The sequence below is a fragment of the Centropristis striata genome, chromosome 19 (assembly GCF_030273125.1).
Source record: "Centropristis striata isolate RG_2023a ecotype Rhode Island chromosome 19, C.striata_1.0, whole genome shotgun sequence".
Lineage (NCBI taxonomy): Eukaryota > Metazoa > Chordata > Actinopteri > Perciformes > Serranidae > Centropristis > Centropristis striata.
Window position 1 is genome coordinate 19153486 of NC_081535.1, and position 23662 is coordinate 19177147.

Below are 23662 nucleotides of genomic sequence, written 5' to 3' on the forward strand. Positions count from 1 at the left end.
CCCTTTTGTGTGTGCCAGCATTCTTGAATAGCACTGCAGCATTGCTGACAAAATAGTTACCTACCTCACCCCAGAATCCCTGCACACACACACACACACACACACACACACACACACACACATGCCTGCACACTTCCTTTCTCTTTATGGATTCAAAGCCAGTCTTCTCTGGCTCCTTTGTTCCCCACTCCAGGCTGGGCTCAGATCCTCTCTGCTCTCTGTAAGCCCGCTCTGCTCTGTCATCAGGATTACAGGCTGTGCTGTAGCAGATTAATGACTGACAACTCTACACTCCTCTCAGCATTGCGCGGCACACACAGAGCTACTAGGAGGGAGCGTGTGCCTGGTTGTGAGGGAGAGAGAGAGGAACAACTGCGGAGGAGATAATGCATTGTGTTGGTCTGAGAACAATATGTTAGCTGTGTGATTGTGTGTGTGTGTGTGTGAAGTGGAATTGTGTGGTTGTGAGACAGCAGGGTTTGTGTGTGAATGTGTTATTTTGGAGCTGTGGAAGCAAAAGCTTTTCAACTTCTACACCTCAGTGCAGCACAGCAGGACACAGAGTTAAGTTGGGGGCCTCAGTTAAACAACCTATGGTGTGTATGTGTGTTTGTGTGTGTGTGTGTGTGTGTGTGTGTGTGTTGGTGTACATATGTATGCTTGTATACTGAAAGCCCAGCCAGAGAAAGTGGCAGTTACAAGTCCAGTACATAAGGGGACTGTGCCTGACACTGATGCATATTCTCTCCAAATAACAAAACAGAGTCTGTTTCTAACTGCTTTGTTTGAGGCAAAGTGGGAGCTGGCAGTAGTCGTACAAATCCAAACAAGCAGGCAAACAAACTGAGAGCTAACACTTTCCGAAGTTTAGAATAAATTAGGCCAGGATCTCATACCACCTCAGAGCCTCATAGAAGCAGCTTATGTGTGTCATGAATTACTAAGTAGTAATATTTGGGGCTTCTCACAGCCATCAAACAGCTGAGGCTTAATTTCCTGAGACTTGCCCTGAAGTGTCCAAGAAAGTGGGCTGTCTGAGCCGCCATCTGAGGACTCAGCGGCGTCCGCTCTTTGCATTAGGCTGTGATATCTTAGAAACCTATAACATGTTTTCATGTCATTTACCAACCATTGTGTCCTAAGAGTGGCTAATTATAACAGCCAGTGATGAATTCAGTTCACCTAAAGGAATGCTTCACCCGTAAAAACCATTTGTGTAACAATAGCCAGGTTTCTATACATGTGTTTTTTAACAGGATTTAAAACAAAAATGTACACACGAAAATGTGAATGAATGCTTGTTTTCATTCAATGCCCATTGAAAAACCATTAAACCATTATAGATATAAGAGGTTAAAACAACACCAGTTGAGGCTCAAGTGGTAAAAAACAATGTAGGAACCCGGATGGTAATATGATATTTAAGTTTGTATCATTTCCCTGTCTTTTAGAGTACAAATAAAACAAGAATTGGCCTATTAACACACCTTTGCCTCACTCTCTGCCGCTGGAGACTTTGACTTTAGACTCCTGCCATTGGGGTCATTGCTGGCTTAATTGAAGTTGCTAATATGTTGGCAAATGCCCGTTTTCCCCTCTATGAGAAACACTGCACATGCTTCCTCCACGTCATTATTTATTCACAAAATTTGTTTCCATTGGACTTTGTAGCATTTCGTTTTGATCGATACACCAACATTTCCACCTAGGCCAACTGTTTGTTGCAATATTTCAAGACTTTCCAAGCATTTTAGACTAAAGTTTTTATGCATAAATTGAAAATGCACGCAAAACAGCTGGATGGAAGCACACAACCCCCATATATTTAAATTCATTAAGGATTTTTTTCTCCATTTTCGGATTCTGAGTTCACTGTGGAGGCGTTAAAGAAGAATTCTTTAAGAATTCTTCTTCTCTGACTCACTACTTTTCTCTTGCATTAAACATTATACATGTTTATAGAAAGGGAAATATAGATTTCTTTAAATAAAGGATCCCCTTCCCACCACTGATAGTGGTTTAAAACATGCTGAATCCAGAATAAAAAACACACAAACCCATCTGTGGTAAAATACTTTTATAGAGCAGTAATCCATATCTGAAATATAGCATTCAAGCAGAATAGCTCTGATATCTACAGAACTCAACTCACTCATTTTCTCAATTTTATATATGCATTTTATGTAAATATGTCACTTCATTTCTTAATGTATGTGTTTGTGTGTGTGCTGTATGTGCACATGTGTAGTAGTTTGTCATCAATTACAGTATATTAAAACTTTTAAATACACGTCATAATAATTCTTTTTAAATGTCTCTGGATATAAAAGCTGGTGTTCTGACCCTCATTAGTCCATTAATGAAGATGAATCCTTCCTCTGTATTTTTCTCTCTCTGCCTATAAACTTTATTCCCTTCATCTTTTATAAATACTCTCCATCATCTCTGCTGTATTGCCTCTTGTACGGTGCCCCTTGCCCCATTCCACCTGCTATATATATATATATTCTCTTTGTATTTCCTAATTGTTTCCTAACTGTGAGTCATATTGTGGACTGAACTTTTACTTCCAAACCATTCTCATCAACTTCAACAATAACAGCGAAAATCATCACCTTCGCAACCCTTCCTCCTCCCACAGTTTCATGTTTGCATTTTAATTTTCCAGTTCATTCCACACTTGTCTTTTATTCAAATCTCCACAGTTTATCATTTGTTGTCTGTTTTTTTGTCAAAAGAAAGGTACGCAGTGCATTAAAGTATCAAAATGTCTTTTTTCCCTCTCCATCCTGCAGCACTCAGAGGAACCAGAAACATTTCTTCCTGTTCTTCTTGGTGGTGGCAGGGGGTCGCACCGGCTGAGGGGAGTCTTGTTGGTTGGGGGTGGAGGGCTGGGGAGTGGGGGTCTGTGGCGAGCCCTCGGGTGGGTCGCCCACCTTCCATGTGCGTACCACCTGCCCTTCCTGCAGACGAAAGTCATGCTCTACGCTAGAAAGAGAAAAAGGAAAGACAGACAATGCAGAAACCTGTCAGTTATGTGAGTTTAAACCTGCAATAAGGGATTTCACTGATTCTTTTAGCTAGTGGCGTAAGGTAGTTACGACAGGCCCCAGTGCACACTACTTACTAGTTATGAAGCACACGTACACACACCCACACAAACACTATTTTCTTGTCTTTTCTTACTGCTGCTTTTATGTTTGAAAGGCATGACTGCTCGCTCGGCTTGCAGGTGTGCTCAGCTTGTCAGTCTTGACAGATTTTGTGCCGAAATTAGCTACCAAATATGGAATTTGTATCATCACATAATCAAATAGAGACTTGACAATGGACATTTACATACATGTTACCTAATAATAATCATTGCATATATATGACAAGAATACCAATGGCATCTGTTGTGTAACGGCCTGTTTCTCGACTAACACAGTGTTGGACGGCTCGCTTTCCTCATGGGAGTTACACCCAATAGGCCTCAGTGCAACCTCCCTGCCTGCATGGTTAATATTAACGTCCCTGCTTTTAGCTCAACTTTTGGTTCCCACTTACTCCATTTGGATAAATCTAGCTCAAAGCTGCTAGAAACTCCTCTTGCTCCCCCTATGGTCAGTCACTAACTGTGTCAGTCCACTGTTTGGTGCTGAACAGATAAAGCTTTTTCCTTCTGCAGTCGAAAACAACGCTACAAGATTGAACCAAAATTGCATGCCATACAGCTAAACAATGAGCTGAAATGCACTTAAAAATGGTCTCACAACAAGAAAGCATGGATATTCATCTGAAAATGCTTGAATACCCCTGTGCAACATTCATGTGGGGAAAAAAGCATTCAGATGGATTCTGGCCCGCAGAAATATATGTTTGGCCAATTAAATCCTTTGTTCCAAATGATGTCATACCTGCCAAAATGGAGGTACGTCTTAAAAGTTTGTATGGCTGGAACATGGAATATAGAATATTAAGACATTATATAAAGATGCTGACTTACACAATACAGAAACTAATCTGAACCCAAATTTGACGCTAACGTCAGCTGTTGTGGCTAGCCCTGTTAGCTAGTGCCCATCATCTACATTACTATCCTCATTATATCCCAGTTTCTTGGCGATCTCAAGCTTTTTGTTGTCGCATTTTGGTTGTGGGGAGCGGATAATGGAACATGGCAACGCAGTCAACTCACACTGGACCTGGTGTGCATAATTGCCTGCATGCAGATTTTCTATATTGCTGCAAAGCATTTTCACATTGCACTGGTGAGAAAGCTTTAAAGCTCAATAAAGCAGAGGGGAGCTGCAGCTCAGGTGATAATTTTCTGTAGGTTCATCACAACGAGCACATTACAAAATAATGTTATCGCCACTTTATACATTGCAGAAATAAAGAAAATAAACTTAGGATACAAGAAAGAACTGTTGTGAAAAGCATGAAAGAGAAGCAGTGAGGACTCCCTCATCTGCCACTTCCTAGTAGACAATAATGAAGCTGTTGACAAAGTGAATCAAGGGCTAAAATGCTGAGTATCACAGAAATGTTGCAGCACCAGGAGGGATCCCAGGACTGCAGTTGACACACACACCAAACGAAAAGTCAGCAAAGTGCATTGTCAGTCACATGACAGAATAGCTCAGGGGCTTCACTGGCAAAATGAGATGTGAACTCTGATGCACCTCTGCAGAAGCTATAGGTAAATGTAAGCAATAATAAATGGATGCATCTGCAATAAAGGAATAAGGACAATATTTGCTTACTGAATTACTTTTGTCAGCAGTTACATGTTGAGTAAGCTTTCCCCCCGTGAACTGATTCTTTTTCCCCTCTTTTCTTTTTTTTTTAAATTCATTTTTCTTTGCTGCTATTCTTGCTTATTATGCAGTGGCCTAGTTAGCTGGTGTTTCTCATCACAGCACAGATGCTGGAAATAAAGAGGACTCCCTCGGTTGTGGAGTGCTGCAGAGGAAGCAAGGAGGACTGAGTTCAGCAGCAGCAGCAGCAGCAGCAGCAGCAGCAGCAGGGCCTGGAGTTTTCAGTCAAGAACAATGAGGACTCTCACATTCATATCCAACTGGCTTCATAGCTCCCACTCCCTCAGTCACTCAGCCACTTCACTCTGGATGCCCACTGTTATTCTAATGCACAAAATAAACAAATGAAACATTAAACTCCAGACAGGAGCACAGTGCAGGCAACGGGTACGGACAGAGTAAACAGTAAAACAGTGAGTGGGTACAAAGAGCAGTGGAGAGGATTTCTTCCCTCCGCAATATTTACAGCAGGTAGGATAAAAAGCCACTTCAACTAAACCTCTTTGAGGCAGCTGGGACTGCTTCACAGCTTGAAACAAACCTCCAAAGCTGCGTAAAATAAGGCACGAGTCAGTAGGAAAGTAAGCGATGGAGTCTATCTCTGCCGTTCTACCCCCATGAAATGAATAGAGTAAATAAAGTACTCTGCTCTCACATCTTCACTGCCTCCCTATTTGTGCCACCATACAGCTCAGCTCCCTATAGAGCTCCCCAGTGGCTTCTGCCCTGCGTCCGCTGTGTTTCCTCTTTGTGAAAATGAATAGCCCTGGTCCACATCTCTGGCACAGTGGCGCTGCAGGGAGCTGTCCACCCTCAACCTTAATTATCTGCACACTGAGCCCACAAACTGTGGCAGGCAGGAAGCTGTGAACCCAACACAGAGCTTTCCGCTGCTCCTCTTCAGTCCTCTGCTCATATCTACGCTTTTTTTGGCCATAGGCTGCACCCCACCTCAGGGCCTGCCTGTGGGCAAATTACAGTAGGTGTGTTTTACAGATGATGCAGGCCATAACTCAAAAGTAGAAAGTCAGAGCTGTGGTTTATGCAATGTAGGTTTCAGGCACAGAGTGTGGGAGGGAACGATCGTGCTGTTGTGTTGACCTGAGCTTACAGGTGACTGCTGTAAGCTCATTCTGACACTAAAGTTTAAAGAAATGTGTTTTCGCTGAAGTTTCACAATAATTGCTGTGTGTTCCCCTCATGTTCTGTAATAAAAATCAGAAAGCCTTGCAAAAAAGGTCCCCTCCAGTCAAAAATGTGTTATTGTTACTTAGATGCTTGACCTTCACTGTGCAGAATGATGCATGTGCAGAGTTTGACACCAGAAGGCTGTTTACACATTCATCCACTGAATGAGGGAAAGTTTCTTTGTACCAGCCTTAAATCTTAGATGCGTGCGTTCAGGTATCATAGCTAGTGTTAAAGTCAATCATGATCCAATGGCAAAACTTAGCATCAGTAAGAGCTCCAGTGATTTTATTATTAATGCTTGACCACACCTGGTCTTTCTCAAGGCAACTTCAATACAAGTGTCAGATACAGCTTTATAAATAGACATCGCTCACCTGGTGGTAATCCACAATCAGTGACGTCAGCAACAAGTTATGAGGGTGCACCTCAAGTAATCACATTCACTAGACATGTCTCCATTCAGCTATCAGTTTTTAAGTTCAAAATGTTATTTTTTTTAAAAAGATGGTGGTTTTTTTTCCCTCCAGAATGCAACTTGCAGAAGTGACTGAATGTACTTTTCAGCTAAGTAGGAGACATCTTGTGTTGAGCAGTTAAAGTTTTTGAATAAAAAAATACTGGCATTTTCATAGATTCTGGATTTTTCAATTAGGGAGATGGAGTCGACGTGATATGAATAATTAATGGTCTTCGCATTCACTTAGAGGAGAACATTTAGAGCTGTGATATTTTGTTGAAACTTTACAAAAACAAGTTTTATAAAAATGTTCTGTTTATTAGCTGTCCATGCTGTTTATCTTATTTTTCTTTTATGTAAATAAAGTCCCTTATCTGTTAAATAGAGATTGATAGAGATAATAACGGTATTATATACAACAAAGACTAATTTGATCACATTACTAGTTGTGCACACTGACACAATTCACTTGGCCCAAACTGTGTATCTAGATATAGGACAAGATGTGGTTTGTAGAAACCCCCTAAAATAAGATCTAGCAGATCCACATCCTGTTGTGCTCTGTGTGATCTGGTTTTATGCAGACTGGGATGCAGATTTTAATATTATATATTATATAAGATATTAGATAATGTTTGTTTTTTTTATTTAAAGAATGTTTTATGGTATAGGTAAAAAGTGTCCTACTCCACATCTTTACTCATCACTCTCATGTGTATGGGCTGGCTGTGGCTCAGTTGGTAGAGAGGTCATCTTTTGAACGGAAGGTTGGTGGTTCGATCCCCAAACATGGCAGCCTACATGTCGAAGTATCCTTGAGCAAGATACTGGACCCCAAATTGCAGGTGTGTGAATGAATTCCCAATGGTGGCGGGTGGCACCAGTGTGCCCTGGTAGCCTCAGCCACCAGTATGAATGTGTGTGAATGGGTGAATGAGCGTAGTGTGTAGTGTAAAGCGCTTTGGATAAAAGCGCTATAAGTGCACTCCATTCACCCTCTGTAAATACATATTTATTTTTTCTTTAATGGAGAAACTTTTATGCTCTGTGTTGGCATGTTATGTTTACTATAAATGGACATCTCTGCTGGAGGCTCAGTATTGAGCGTCAATTGAAAGGAAAATGGAAAAAATAAAATAAATATATATTTCTATTGCTTTTTATTCTCGGGGTGACCAGTACATAGAAATCCTTTTTCAAAGTAAAGTATTTCCATGTGTCTTATATCATGATCTTCCTTGTGTATGTAATTATATTACACCTCTAAGTCTTGGTGAAACACAGACCTCAGAGTTTCAGTGGGAGGATCAAAGTGAAAGCCAAAGTCAACTACACATCAGCTGTAAAGTTAATATATTTTGCTGTAAAACATGTGTCAGTATACTATCCATTCCCACTGTGTGACCTTACTTCACTGCACGTCATTCCATCCTCAGAGATTTACTGTTTAAATCTCCCCTTTTTTAATCATTTAATTTGGGAGACAGCGACCTTGCCCAAGAGCACTACCCCAGCGCTTCTCCAGAGGGGACTGAATCAGCAGATTCGTAGTTACCAAATCATTTGTCTCGAATCCAAGGTTATTTAAAACTGCCAATTTAAAACAATAAGAGGAAATTAGCAGCAACATTTGAAATGTTAGTAACTATATTACTGGTACAGTAAAGTATATAGTGCTTTAGCTTTTACTGCAAGTGTGCTGGTGGTCAGAAGAAGGAGCTCGCACTTGTGTGTGAGTGCAGTCAGATTGGATACAGGCTGAAAGTTTGACAAGCTGAAAATAATAGTCTAAAACAGTATTTTAAAATAATATAAGGATAGAAGTTGAGCAGGGCTTCATCTCTTTTTTATCCCTCCATCTATAAAACATTCATACAACAGCACCAGCAGGAGATCATCATTTCTCCTCCATCGCAGCTTTTGCTGAGTGGTGGAGGAGACACTTTCAGCAGAAATGTAGCAGTGCAAAGGCAATCAGCTCAAAATATCTTTGCAATTTTCTTTCCTATAGGCTGAATATTCTCCTTTTTTTTAAAGAGAGAGAACATTTTATTTCGGCAGGAGTTACATGAGCAGTCAATCTCCGTAGAGAGGCAACACGCCCAGTAAATGCATGTATACGCCAACACACAATACAGCAGATAAATGTGCATGTGTGCACGTAGACCCCATCTCCTGTGACCCCCCAACTCCAACATCCACACACACACACACACACACACACACACACACACACCAACCTTCCTATTACTACTCAAGACAGGCTGTACCCTGAGGTATTACACTCCCCTTGGACTATTATTCTGAGATGGTCCCACCAGCTGCTTGGCTGTCACACAGCGTCCCAGACTGGTCTACCTTCTTCGATACCTGCATTGACAATCAGATTGCACTGATTTGGAAGCATGATGTAAACAAACGTGTGTGTACTTAGAATTTTGATTCTTGCGCAGGCAGGTAATTTGAATCACCAGTGTGACTTCGTTCAGGTCGTACATTTCAATAAACACTGCAGCATTAAATACTGATTCATGCTGTGTTATTTAGGCGTGTATGTGTTTGTATATGTATGGTATATTTGCACAATGTGTGATCCAAACTGATTTCTGTAGTTTAGCCAGAGTGCAAGCCAAATGTTACCCTTGTTCTTGAGGAAAGAGGTAAGGTATATAAAGCCTGAAACTATAGGAAAAGTAGAGTTGACAGAGTTGGTGTCCAGCATTGATTAGCACCTGAACAGTCATTTAAGTCAGTCAGGTCAAGTCTTTGTCGGGCAGAAACTCTGTGGACATCATTTAGAAATATTGGACTGTAAGGGTAATTGTATTTTTCAGGCCTAGATTTCGGCCAAACAATTAAACCTGACTGGACAGAGAAAAGATTCAATTTGTGTTAAAACAATAACAGCACAAGAGTGAAATCATGTGCCAGCTCCCAATAAAGATTTAACAGCACAACAGAATAAAACAAGAGTGTGCCTTAGTACATCTCTGGGGGGTTGCACTTTGGCACAGCAGTGCTTTGGGTTTAATGCTAACATCAGGGTGCTAACATGCTTGCATTGACAATGCAAACATTATGTAGCAGTTATTGTTTACCATGTTAACCATTTGCTAATTAGTACTACACAGAAGGCTTAGGCTGATGGGAAAGTATTTCAGTTAGCTGGTATATTTGGTCAAGTATTGGACAACATGAAATTCAGATTTGATCCAGTAGTAGTTGAGACATTTCACTCAATAACACAAATGTGAACCTCACTGTGGAGACAGAGGAAAAGTTGGCCAATCACAAAACTCTTCACTTTTCAGTCTGGACCACAGCGGTGGACCCAAGCCATGTGGTTTTGAAGCCAATTTGACAACTTCCGGGTTATGGAGTGATGCCATGGGCCCAAAAAAGAGTTTTCTCAATAGATTTAGATACATTGCAAAAGATATGTCACAAAATGAGTGATTACATTACTTAAATAGCCCTTAATTTTCAACTTTTCCTATAGGTTTTAGAATTCACTTAAGGCCAAATCCTGCGTTCTCATCCTTCCTCTGTTCATGTGAATGAGATCAGGCGGGTGGGGGGCTGGGTTAAAAGAAACGCTCGTGTGTTCTTCTATGGCATTCAGCATCTCGGATCCCATCGGCTATTGGTCTAACGACAATTTGGCCTCTGGTGGCAAGAGTCAATATTTGTGTTGTTCCTGTGTATGCTGCAGATATCTGATTTCCTTTTCCATGCCTTCTTGAGTCACAACAATGGAGATGGAGTTGGGAAATGACTGTTTCTCAAGTAGTCAGTTTAGTTAAGTTATTAAGATAATATAAGGCTAAATCATCGTCAGATTGCAGCTTATGGGTTCCGAGATCACATTTTGATCTCTTTTTGACTGTTTACCTGCAGACAACAAAACCTGCTCAAACATGATTCGTCAGTGTTACTCATGCATCAAAGAGAAACCAGAAATATGGTGCCTACACGTATTCATATGCAGAATCTGTTTTCATATGCAGGATTTTTATTTTCATATGGAGATTCTGTTGAAGAGATTATGGCCCCCACAGATGAGGAAGATCTTGGTAATTTTATACATTGAAGCCACTGAGTAACTTTCATAGGAATGAACAGACCGTGCCTCTTTATATATCCACGGGTGGACTGACAGACCTCAGATTGACATTGCCACGGCGCTAGCATGGCTCAGTAGTGATATCTTAAAAATGATATAATTAATCAGTATCTCAGGATGACAGGCTTAAAAACTAAATGTGAGCTCCAGATGATTAAGCTGTGATCATGAGAAATGATGTCTTACATCTAAAATTAATGAGATAATTAAGGTGTGTTCTCAAGCCAGACACGCAGTCAGCTTGGCTACACGTTTTGTTGTTGTCAGGTTCACTTTATTGACAGCTGGCTGAGACATCTTTAGTCTGATGGCTTGAGCACAGAGTTAAAATCTTGCATATCCAACATGTTCATTCATCATTCCAAAAGAATACTTAAGATAAACAGAAGTCTTCACTGAAAAGACCCAGGCAAGAACTAATGGAAATTGATGTATGAACAGAGATGCAAAGTTCAGTTTGTATCGCTGGGAGGAGATTGTGTGACTGAGCAAGAAAAGAAAGACACTGACATAGTAAACATGACTAATACCTTCAGGGACACGTCATCGAGTGATTTATGCTATCCACGTAGGGTTTGACTATGCGATATAATTTATGTTAATCATAGGATGCTAGAAGCTTAAATGCACATCACCAGCAGTCAGATCACATTACATGAAAACGCCTCTCAGCATAAGACAGAACAATATATTGTATTGAAACGATGTGCGCTGGGATACAACTTTGGCCTTTTTCAAGGTCAATACATTTGGCTTCATAACTAAGTGCTGAAGTGCTTGGCAGCCATTCAGAATAAACAAAGGGAAACCTTTTGTGGAGGATTTTAAATAACCTTGTATAACTTTAAAGTTACTGTCTCTCCCTCCATCTCTGTCCTCTAGCTGGCATATTTTTTCATTGCGCGATTATAAATGCCTAATATTTACATTTTCATAGCAATTACCCACATAGATTTTACTAATGTGACCTTATTAGGGACCTCTGGCACTTTCCACAGAGCTTTGTTTTTCAAAAACCAACAGCACAGAGAGGGTGCCGACTTTCACCTTGTTTGTATTTCTCCCCCTGTGCATGAATAAATAACATTAAATGATATTTATTGAGGAGACCAGACGAAGGACCTGAAAGATTCAAGATCACAGAAAATCCTCTGCATCAAATAGCTTCGTAAATAAGGAGCAAGTAAGGTGAAGATTGATTACTGGGGAAGCATAAGCTCAGGATGAGGGAATAAAAGCAGATGTAGGCCAGGAGTTTACAGTCCCATCAGAGTTAGCCTGTACCAGCTTATGACCTGACCTGCTATTGTGGTCTAACTCTCAGAGCTTTGTTTACCCTGTAGAGCTCATTGTACCATGGGAAGATGCTGTACAAAGTGGTTAAATGAGACAAGTTTCCATACAGCCAGCAGCCAAAAGCGAGCCTGGCAGTCCTGAGCATCCAGAATCTGCTCAGTGGGGAAAAAAGCTGTTCACTGTGAATTCTCACTCGTTACTGGTTTACTTTGGGAGTTTAACTCTGCATGCATGCTGCTATCACCTAACTGTGTCTGTCAGTAGCTGCTTTGAGAGAACAGATTATTAAATGTAGCATAACAGTGTGTAGGTGAGATGAGTAGTAGCATACAAAAATGAAAGAAACAAAAAGAAAAGAAAACAATGGTCACTGACTTCTTAAAACGGCAATAATTTATTTATTTTTTGGTCACTAGGGGGCATTAGAAACAAGCTGTAAACATTAACTTTATCAATTGTTAAAGCAGTAGTTCGACATTTTGGGAAATGTTTGTTAGATGACAAGATACCGCTCTCATGTCTGTATGGTAAATATGAAGAAACTGCACAGGGACAACATTACAAGGAAATTACTGCATGTGTCCAAGAATAGCCCAGTAATAATTAATTAATTAATAATTGTCTTTTTTCTTTCATTTCTTTTTTGTATGGATTGAACTAACAACATGAAATTAGTAAATGTAAATTATGCAAATCCTACATCGATTTGCATCCTTGCATTGACTTTGTATGTTATCATGACACGCGAAAAATTGCTTTGTGTTTGGTGTGAACACAAAATGGCAAACTGTTCCTGTTACGCTGATATGGTGAACTCGTTTGAAAACAATTTCTTGTTTACACTGAGCAGACACAGAGCAAATTTATCAATTTGGACTCTTGTCTTGCCACCTGATAAATACCGATCCAACAATCACTCTGCTTCAAGCTCTGCTATGGCCTCCACCAACTCCATTTTGGAAATATCTGTCTATTGAGCTGCTAAATGCTGCACTGTGTTCACCAGGTAGTTGTAAACTGTGTTCATCTGCTGTTGGTGCTGAACAGGTAGTATACAGTGGCTCATTATAGCTTTTATTGTTTTGCTAAGACAGGTGCCTCTTATAACTGTAAACAACGATATGAGGGTGGTGAGAGTGAATAAAACAGTAGATTAAACAGCAACAATGAGTTGAAACTTTTAAAAATGTTTGTACAGTCGAGGAGATCTGCAGGAATAGTATCCTGTCAGCAGCTTTTCTTGTTTCTCAACTGCTGAGCAGGAAAGTGTGAGCTAGCATGGTTAACCTGTTAATATGGGCCATGAAGCTGAACTTTAAGTCTGCACTTTCATAGTTTCAGTGCAGTTCGATTCAAGTCAGTGTAGACCTGTGTCGATAATAACTGTGTGCTGATTTTGAGGAAGTTGGACTGAAATTTAGTGTTCGGCCTCCCGGAGCTGTTATGGGCCAAATTTAGTGCAACATATGTGCTGAGGTGTGCTTACCCAGTCTGTCCTAACACTCAAGCCAGGATTTTTCCTCAGCAGACGCCCACAGTGGATATTTATCCAATGCTCAGCGATGGGTAGACACAAAAGTACTGCAGAGTTTCTGTAAGTTGTAATTTGTTACAGTCACCTGGATACTGCCATGGTAAATGAACTGTACAGTAAGTCAGCTAAGGTGAATTAAAAGGGAAAAGGTGATGGCTGGTTGCACGCAGTACCTGTTTGTCCTCAGCACCACTGAGATATTGAGTGATAACTGCTGGAGCGGAAGGCTCTGATGGATGAGTGGCTATTGAGGAGATCTTAGAGAAAGGGGTGTGACGGCACGGTGGCAGTTTGCCACCTGAAGAAAAAAACCCAGCAACTAGCAGTTATGATCCATCTATATCTGTGTAGCAGCCATTCATAAACACAGAGTAGCATATGGAGGCATTCTTCATAGTTTTCTTTGTGTGAAGGGGGAGTGTTTATGTTTCACCTCTTGAGCATTTGGAGGTAGAACAGATAAAGACAGACAGTCTCAAGGGGTAATGAAGACTTAAAGCTAAGCTAAACTGTGGGGAGGATCATCAGAAGACATGTGCATAGATGCATAAAATAGAGAGCAAAATAACCATGGTTATCTTTTTTTTACATGAATGTTTTTTTTCAGAGTGACTATAGAGGTCAAAATATGACAGGCATATCTAACAGAATAACAGTGGTTTGACTCTCCAAAGACATGCAGGATTTGTGTCTGTTTGCTTTCTTGATAACTTAAGATCCAGATGTCTCAAAACTAGAATACTTTATCTGGTTAAAATATATAGTTAAAAAAGACCAAGTTTTAAGAATTGTATTGTAAAAATGTGTCAATTTATGTAAACTTCTGGCAGACAACCACACCACTTATGTATGTGCAAAGGCTATAAGATGCTATTGACATATCATAGCATGTTATTGATTAAAACTAAAGATGTCTGAAGGTTTCAAAATTGCCAAAACATTTGAGATTATGTAACTACACAACTCAATAAAAATATATAACATAAGTCGAGTTGTTTTTAGACATTGGGAGTAAAAGGGTTACATATTACACTTTTAATTGATGTAAAAATGACCTTATTTAAACACCATTATCTTTTCCTCAACCTAACCAAGTAGTTCTGATGCCTAAATTCTGTGGGTTGTATAAGAGGTTGGGAACAAACAAAAATGGAGGAAATAATAAATCCCCAAAGTGTAAGAACACCATGGAGGTGAGAAAGTTAGCAAAATTTGAACGTAATCTTTCTAACTGTTACCGTGTCTTCAAAGATTGTCTGAAACTGACCACCGTCCTCCCAACTTGAAAAATAATTGTGTCTTTGTTTGCCTGCAGACAGTGTGAGGCGACATGTTGCACAAACTAATCCATTTTAACAAACCCCTTCTTCGTGCAAAGGGATTTCTCACAACCTGGCAACCCCCATCAAAGAAAGAAGCTCATTACAACCATTAGGAAATGATTTATTAAGGATTAATGAACACGTGAGCATTCAGAATTTAATATCTCTTCTATCGATCATCTCTGATAATGACATAAGCTCAGTGCCAAAGCAGCGAGGAGATTGAGAGTGGGTGCTAGTGGAAGAGCTTTAGGGATCTAATTTAGCTGTGGGTGTGATTCCAGCGTGATTAGTATTTATATGACACATCATCCACATTAGGCAGTGCTTCCCTGTTCCACATGCCACTCTTGATCTTCCTCTCTCCTCCCCGTTTCAAAGACATGGCACAATGGTGATGGGCACCATCTGGCACTCACTGTTGGCACGAGTTCGGCTCTGTGATTATTGCCAAAAAGCATGAATAAGGGTTCTCGCTCTCCCTCTGTTTCACACCCAGCCCTATATCTGTCATTTCTTCACACAAACAAACTCCTGGGTGGATGGATACACATTTGTAAGGACATATACGAATTTTACGGTTTAACATCTCCAGTGAATGGTCTGAGACGAATGCAGCTTTTATATGTATGCACTGCTAACACTTCACACAACACTGTGCCTGGTTTTAGTGTGTGTGTGTGTGTGTGTGTGTGTGTGTGTGTGTGTGACTGTCGTGCTGTCAGCGGTGCAAGGGGGGAAAAAAACAGAGAATGTGGAACAAATAATACTCGTCATTTCTATTTGCTTGTTTCCTTGCTGTGAAAATCTCGTGCTCCTGCTGGCTGAGCATTTCCTCTGTGTAGTTTCATATGAATGAGAGTGATGCCTACAGTGTATTTTCTCCCTCTCCCCTGTGAGGTGCCTGTTGCTCCGTGGCTCAGCCCTGAAGTAAAGATGGATTACTGCAGAAGAACTGCCTGCCCTGCCCTTTACACATTTCACACACACCACTTCTCCATTATCAGCCTCATCCACGGGGGAAGGCGCTTCGCATGTGCACATCGCGCGCATGCACACACACACACACACACACACATGGACGCTCGCTTGCACACGCACACACACACCACACACACATGCACACAGGTCTGAAAGCTCTGACAGGGTTGTTAGCAAAAGGTCAGAGTCAAGAATCTGACAAATCTTTCTTTAGAGAAACAAAAACCTCTCATATCCAGTTAAACTGAAAATACACCCACTCTTATTTTCCTCTCTTGTTGTCTTTCAATCGGTTTCTATTTATCTCTGTCTCTCTCTGTTTCTCTCTATTTTTGGTTTAAGATACACAGCGAGGAGTAAATCTGTTCGTGCTCTGATCAATTTCCTGTCAGATACGGACAACCTGGTGATTTGAAATATCAGTGAGAAGTAAATCCAGGCTCTGCAGTCTGCAGATTATCCTGATGTTGCCTGGCTGAAGGGACTTAACCTCAGGGTTCAATAAGTGCATTATTGACTGAGCTACGTAGTTTTGAGTATTTGGTGTCTTAGATTTATACAGCTTATTTTCTTTCTTTTAAGTGTTTCAGCTCTCAACAAATATCAACCCTCATTCTGCATTTTTCAACAATATGTTTTTACATTCTGTAACTGCCTCTGTATGATGCTTTTTATCTCTATATGGTACTTTATGCCTCTATATATGGGCCACCTACCCATGTGGGATTGAGTGCCCACGCACAAGGGATTTAGAAGAAATACAACAATATCTCAGAGGATTTACGTTTCTATACAACTAATTTGCAACAGCAAATATGTTTTGAAGGAAGCACATCCTGGATTACATTTTCCAATAAAGTCCTCCAGCCTTTACGACCCCACACGTCGTTTGTTCCTACACTCCAATCCACAGGACAAAGGAAAACACTCCATGCAAACACTGGACTTTGACTGGACTTTTATGTGGGTAAGATCATCACATATTTACGCACTTCATTGACTTTACATAGTAAACATACTTATTTTAACCCAAGCTATGATCCTAAAGTCCTTTTGGCTGAGAAACCTTAAAACCTTTTTAAGCATGAGACGTGTTGATATTGTGCCACCAGTAGGGGCACTAATTTACGACATGGTGCTTCATAGTTACATATTTGACGTACTTACACATTTTACGGAAACAGAATGTTATAATAGCCGTGTTTCTATTAAAGTCAAAGCGAAATTTTGAAATGTCACATTAAAGAAAATGCAAATTAGTGACGTTTTAATCAACTGGTTAAGAACAAATAAACAAAGCTGCATGAACATACTTTTGTTAGAAGATGGCAGTGTAATGAATTGCTGTAGGATCATCCGTCAGTAAACAGTAGAAGAAGTTGCACGTGTAAGAAAAAATATATAAAAAGGGTTGCTAATCGGACAAGTTTGCCCACCCAGGAGAGAAAGTAGAGAGAAATCGGCAGGATTTCAATTGGGGAACTTATAATTCTTCTTTCATGACAGCGTGGAAACAGCTGGTCAGTCATGTGAGTTAAATGTTTAAGTCAGTACTTATTGTTATTCTCCCATTTTTTTTTAGAAAAAAGACCAAAACCACCTCAAGAGAGCGTGAAAACTTTTATGCACATTTTCACAGAACATTTTGTCGAATTTTGGTGTTTCCATCAAGGTTTTCTCACGCAAATCTTGAAAATGTGCAGAGAAATTTGTTTTGGAAACACGGCTAATAACTCAACACTGACTTTTGGCTTCACACAGGACTATGCTGACTTTGTCACTCCTTATACTGCATGAGAGTTCCTGCTCCCGCAATGATTACTATGGCCAGGTTGCTGCCACAATAAATGCAAATATGGCTTGTAATAATTGCAAACAACCTATGGGGAGGTAAGTCTCACACTTTTTCATAAAATGAGGAAAGACGCAAAAAATTGGTATTGAACGTATCAGTAAAATGTTCACTGACAATGTGAACAAATTGTTTTTCCTACAACATGGTCATACTATGTACTTAAATCACTTGCTTCAGGTCAGGGAAATATTGTGGTTTCTGTGAATAAACTCAATGACCTTCACATTTTATATTTCTAAATAGAGAACAAACTTTTCCTGCACTGATGCTGAACTTTTAACACTGAATGGTATATTGTGAAGTACAAAATAGTCCAATATAAACTAAATTCCTGTGCATATAGGATGCCTGATTTGTTTTTTTAAAGTTGCTTTTAAAATTCATAATATGACTTCTCTTTAGCAGACACACACACACACACACACACACACACACACACACACACACACACACACACACACAGTCTGTCACTGCAACAGACTCTGTTTCTTCTTTCTGTCTCTTTTGCTTTGTTGCTCCCTCAAATACAGATGCACTTTCTCTCTCTCTCCTCCTTTTTCTTAACCTCTGTATCTTCCCGGGAATTCATTTTATATTCTATTCAGTCAGGTCTTTTCACTGCCTGTTATGATAATGGCAGAGAATTGTCAATGTTTAATGAATGGCTGGAGGCTGGATACAGGTACAGAAATATCCTTGTGACCGTGAACATGAGAAGTTCATCTATAATTTGCTCACACATCACTGTGTTTCAGAGGGGCTCAGCTAAATGTGCACACACCGAGGCACAGATTTATTTTGGACAAGTTTCTGCTCATTTGCACACTGTATGTTATAGTGCAGATGTTGGTTTCCCTGAATAAACTGCACAGAAACACCTCGGGTTCTGCTTCATTTGGCTGTGGAAGGGAAAGCAAAGCTGTAAGCAGCTGCCTAGGCAATCTTTCCTCCTCACCTCCTCCCTGACGCTCCTCTCACCCCTCTCTCCTGCTGCTCCTACACCCAATCCAGGGCTATGAGTTTGCACCACTTCTCCTCATCCCCATTTAGGTGTGAAATGTATTTATATTCAAAGCGCAGAAAAATGGAGAAAAGGGGGGAGAGAGCGGAGGAAGTGACACAAGCAATCTACTGGAAAAGGTGCCTCTTTCTGATGTCTGCAAAGTACCGTATTCCTCTGGATAAAACCAGGACAATGAAAATCTGTCAGAAGCTATAGGCCAGTGTTGGGACCATGTGGAGAGGATTTGAATTGGACTGCTATGCCCTTCTGGGCCACATGAGAAAGTGAATCAAAGGCGGTGAAAGGAAAAGTGAGCCCAAGCTGAGGAGTAGCACTCTGGAGACATGGAAGTAGACAGAAGCACATTATAGAGGGCAGGAGTAGTGTGAATGAGGGCTCCATGCACCACAGCCCTCAGCGCTTAACACTGACTTGAGTGACAGCAAAGACAATATACATTCTTCTTACCAGATTCTCCACTTTAAGAGTAAAGACTTCTCAATATTCCCTTGACTCTGATGCAGAAAAAGCTGCTTGTTATTTCCCCACACGCTGTTTTTTTTAACTTTCTAAACGCACAATATGTAATTTTCAGCCGTTAGTGCAATTTAAAAAATAACAAAAGAGGGAGAGCAATGCAATCATTGCAGCCACTTTCACCCCTTTAAGATTCCTTCAGGAGGGTTTTACCAGCAGTGGAATTACTATCTGTCAATAGTTCTGTTTCCATCAATGAATTTCTCTGTGCATTTTGAAGATTTGCATGAGTAAAGCTTGAAGGAAACATTAAAATTCGATAAAAACAGATGTGCATAAACATTTTTTTTTTTGATCACTTGAGGTGGCTTTTGCCTTTTTCCGAATAAGTTCTGTCATAGCAAACATTCAATTCACATGACTGATCATGTTTTTAGGATCATAGCTTGATCACATGTTCAGCATGTCGGCAGAGGGCCTTCAACCCAATCTGTTGCTAAAATTGCTAACTTAAGATCCAGCTGTTGTTTTTTTAACCAGGAGCTGTAAAGGACCAGTAAAGGTCTCCTCCTCTTCAAAACAAACCAGATCAAGTGAATTAAACTAGGTAAAACGTGGTGTAAAGCAGTTTAACATTAAAAATGTGTTTGTCCGACAATGTTTGGCAAGCCGGTGGAGAACAGCTGCTTAGACGTTTGCTTAGATTGTTTCTCTGAAAATATTTGAAAAAACTTATAGTTAAGACTTAAAAATTGCATCATGAAAAATGTGGCTTTAAACTGGACAAGAAAATTATTGTATGAAAACTTTAAATAAAAACAGAATTATACCTTGATTAAAATTACAGATTTCTCTAGATTTGAAAATTGTTGGAACATTTGGGATAATGTAAGAAACGGACTCAACATAATATATAACATAGGTCTTGTCGTTTTTATAGATTTTATTGCGCCTATTGTACCTTTAATACCCTCTCAAACTTATCAGGCTACATTATACTGCCTGTTTAAACATGCAAGACATGCAGCGCTGCTCCATCATGGGGATCTATCGGACAAACGTGTCTGGCACTCATCCTTCACCCGCTCCGAGCCAACGGTGAGATGTCTCCAGGCCTCCTTTAACACTATAATTACTTTTTAAAATCTTTTAAAGCCGCTGTGATTCATTTTTAATGTGGATGAATATTTCACTGCACACTGGAGTTAGGCATTTGTTTAAAAAAAAAAAGGAAGGAGTGGAGGAGATATGGAGAGTGAATGAGAGATACATGGTGAGAGGAGTTGGAAATATTTAGATGCATAGAGAGTCATCCCAATTTCCCTCCCCGTTTCCAGAGTCTCTTATGCTCCACCAACTCACTCTCTGGTCTATCGCAATCGAAGGACAGCGTGCGAGTATCCGGTCCCGTCATGCGATGTTGTGTCAGTGGAGATGTGTGTCAGGAAGCGCTGATTCATGATGGGTGTGTGGTGAGAATGGCGAATGTTGAGTTGTTTCTGTAGGCGCTGTCACAAAATGTTCGTCTCAAGTCCTCCCAATGGATCAGTCTGCTGCCCTCATCCTACGAGTCTTGGAGACTTGGTAGAGGAATCCTCCACCCTACCACCACCACCACCGCGCCTGGCATGCATAGGCATATAACTGATGTGAGGAGGCATTCATTGACAAATAGGATGCTTTAAAGAGTCACCACAGACTATGAATGAGAGAAAAACAGAGTGAAACAAGGCCACAGTACGCATATCAAACAAACGTGAGTGGCGTCCCCACAGATAACAGTGAGCTCGCAGGAAAGAGAGAAAGAGCAGGAATGCTTCCTCAGCAAGCTTTTTCTCAATTATCTGCTGTTCAGCAAAGGCGATGACAGATTGTGTTTGAAAAAAGGAAAAAAAACTCTTAGTGGACTTATAGTTTAGCTGAAAACGTATGGTCCGGAGAGTCATTAATCCATCTCAGAGCAGCAGCCCATCGAGCTCCTCCAGCGAAATGCGTGATCGAGCAATAGACAGAGCAGCAGCAGAGATAAAGCAGCAGAGTACAGATCTGATTAGGCTGCCGTCTCCGCAAACTCCTCGGGGATTAAGCACAACAGTTCCTTGTTAGACCTTCCTACTTTGTTCCATACAGCACATTCGCCATTAGCAAAAAGAAAAAAGAAAAAACTCCACTCATTAATTAACGCTCCTGCACGGTCACACAATCACATGGACGTATTAACATGCAGTAAATGTGCCACTGGTGCCGGATAAATAACATCAGATACATCATGCATTATTCTTCATGTAATATGAGACCCTTAAAAACCAGAACAAATGAAGCACTTATTTCTGAGTCTTGGTTGGAGTACAAAATGTTCATAATGTTACGTTCTGCAGCCACTAGTATTTACATTTGCTTGTTTAGTGTCATTAGCATTTTTATATAAGCTTTGCCCTGAAAGATGCCCTGAAAATAACTGGAGAACAAAGCTCTGTGTGCAAACAAACATAGACACATTCAAACACACATGTTTCATAAGCGCTTTGTACTTAACATATTAATACACTGACTTTTATTTGTCTTATTTCACAACAAATATCCACATGTATGATGTTATCGTACATGACATAAATTTGTGCCCAAGGTATAATGCTAACATGTGTTCAATATAATTAAGGCAGATTTTATTAACGCAATCATTTACAACTAATGCAAATATTCTTTATGTACTGTGCAGAATTGTATTTAAAGGATTTTGAACAGAATTTAAAGCTGCATTCATTGATTTTCTCTTTTTGGCCACTAGGGGCAGCACAACAAGATGTAAACACAGCATAACATCACCTGATGAAGTGGAAATGGAACTTAGGAACTAAGGAAGGTTTTAGGTGACGGAGTATAAAGAGCGAAAAAGTCATTTTAACTACGAAACTGCGGTTCTGTCTGGTAATTTTACGTATTTGGACAGGTAGTATATAGCAGATTTATCAGGACTTTTTCCTAGAAAACTAGGTGTGAAACTACCTGTATCTGTAGATGTCACCAAAATAAAGCGTCTGTGTATTCATATCTATACAGGTAGCAGACATGGCTTACATTGTTAGAAGTTGTTTTAGTTGCTTTTATGCTTTAAATTGTTTTATACAGACATTTATACACTTAAACACACACACACACACACACACACACACACACACACACACACACACACACACACACACACAGTATAACAACAAGGTTAAACAGTGGGAAAGTTATTTTGCAACTAGAGAATTACATTTTACATGCATGTTTTTGCATCTTTACTTGATACTGAATATAGTGTTCATGTATTTGTTTGATTTCTGCCTGCTGCAGCCGAGAACAACAATATGAGATCTGTGAGCGTGAATTTAAACATCAAAGTTGTTAAAATAAAGAGCTGAAAGATGGTAAAATGCTCTGCAGAGCTGAGGGGAACTACAGAATCAGATATAATGCATTTGGGTTCATTACTACTGTACAAGTGATCACTTTCAAATTACACATTTGATCTATTGTTAATATGAAAATATTGATTATAGCAGCTTTAAAATGCAGTTTTGTGACTTAAGATTTACTCAGGTCAAATTTTTAGCAGCATATTGGGCAAGGACAAATATTCTTGCATGAAAATGATTTTCAATTTTCTATATAGTATATTGCTGTCTGAGCTTTTCAGCTAGATTGATACTGTGCGATGTGCTGAGCTGTGCTTTTCTTTGAGGGCTAAGACTTCTTCAAGAAGCTTTTTAATTGATGGAATCTGTCCTGTCAGATTTTATGGCTTTTCCATCACTCACTCCACTCGGGCTTCACTTTATCTCCCCTCCTCCCCCCCAACACCTTCTTCTCTATTGCTGCCAAATTCTCTTTTTAGATTCAGCTCAACTTGAGCCTCAAAGAAAAGAAAATCTCCTCCTCTTTCAAAGCGGGAAAATCCTCTTGTCACACATGAAAGAAGCATGTCGACGTGAGAGGTAGATTGAGCGATAAGTCCTCATCTGACCATAAAACAGTGGCTTGGGAATGTCGACTGAGCACTGTAATATCAAAGGTAATATTTCACTTTCACACGTCGCTGTCTCTGTACAGTCATCATCTGTATTTCGTATTCTCTTTCTTCAAGACGAGGAACTTTAGCCGCTTCATGCATACATTCCTGAGCAGTAACCCTCACTGTAATATTCTAATCTTTCAAGATGAAGCTGTATTTAGTTTCTGAATGAATCATTGTCTTTATGGGCTGCTTCGCCCTCTGTTCTCTCTCTCTCACTTTTCATTTCTAAATCTCAGATCTTTTCCCACTGATCTTTTTTCTCTCTCTTATCCTCAACTGTCTTTCTTCTCGTCCTCCCCCACTGTCTTTCTTCTCCTTCTCTGTTTCTTGATTGAGGAGGTTTGTATACACACTATAAATAAATTACTGAAAATAACCAGATTAGACTGAATCATTTATGTGGTGTACAGTAATTTAAACTTCAGCAGTAATATCATTAGTTTGACAGTCGGGTTAATGCAGAGGTGGTGTTGTTGCTACAGGGAAACACCTTATTAGTGCTACAGAGTAATAAATAATAAATGAGTGAGTAGGCGAATATGCACAATCAAATCACTGAAA

The 23662-nt window shown here is 40.0% G+C and overlaps 1 protein-coding gene across 2 annotated transcripts in view; it reads right to left on the reverse strand.

Annotated features, from left to right (window-relative positions):
- Positions 1 to 2062: 2062 nt before the first annotated feature.
- Positions 2063 to 23662, reverse strand: part of LOC131992683 (mucin-2) — a 30901-nt gene continuing 9301 nt past the window's right edge. For both annotated transcript variants that reach the window (XM_059358323.1, XM_059358322.1), the window contains exon 3: positions 2063 to 2988. In XM_059358323.1, coding sequence (XP_059214306.1) covers positions 2799 to 2988 — 190 coding nt within the window. In that variant the 3' untranslated portion in view covers positions 2063 to 2798. The remainder of the gene's footprint in view (positions 2989 to 23662) is intronic.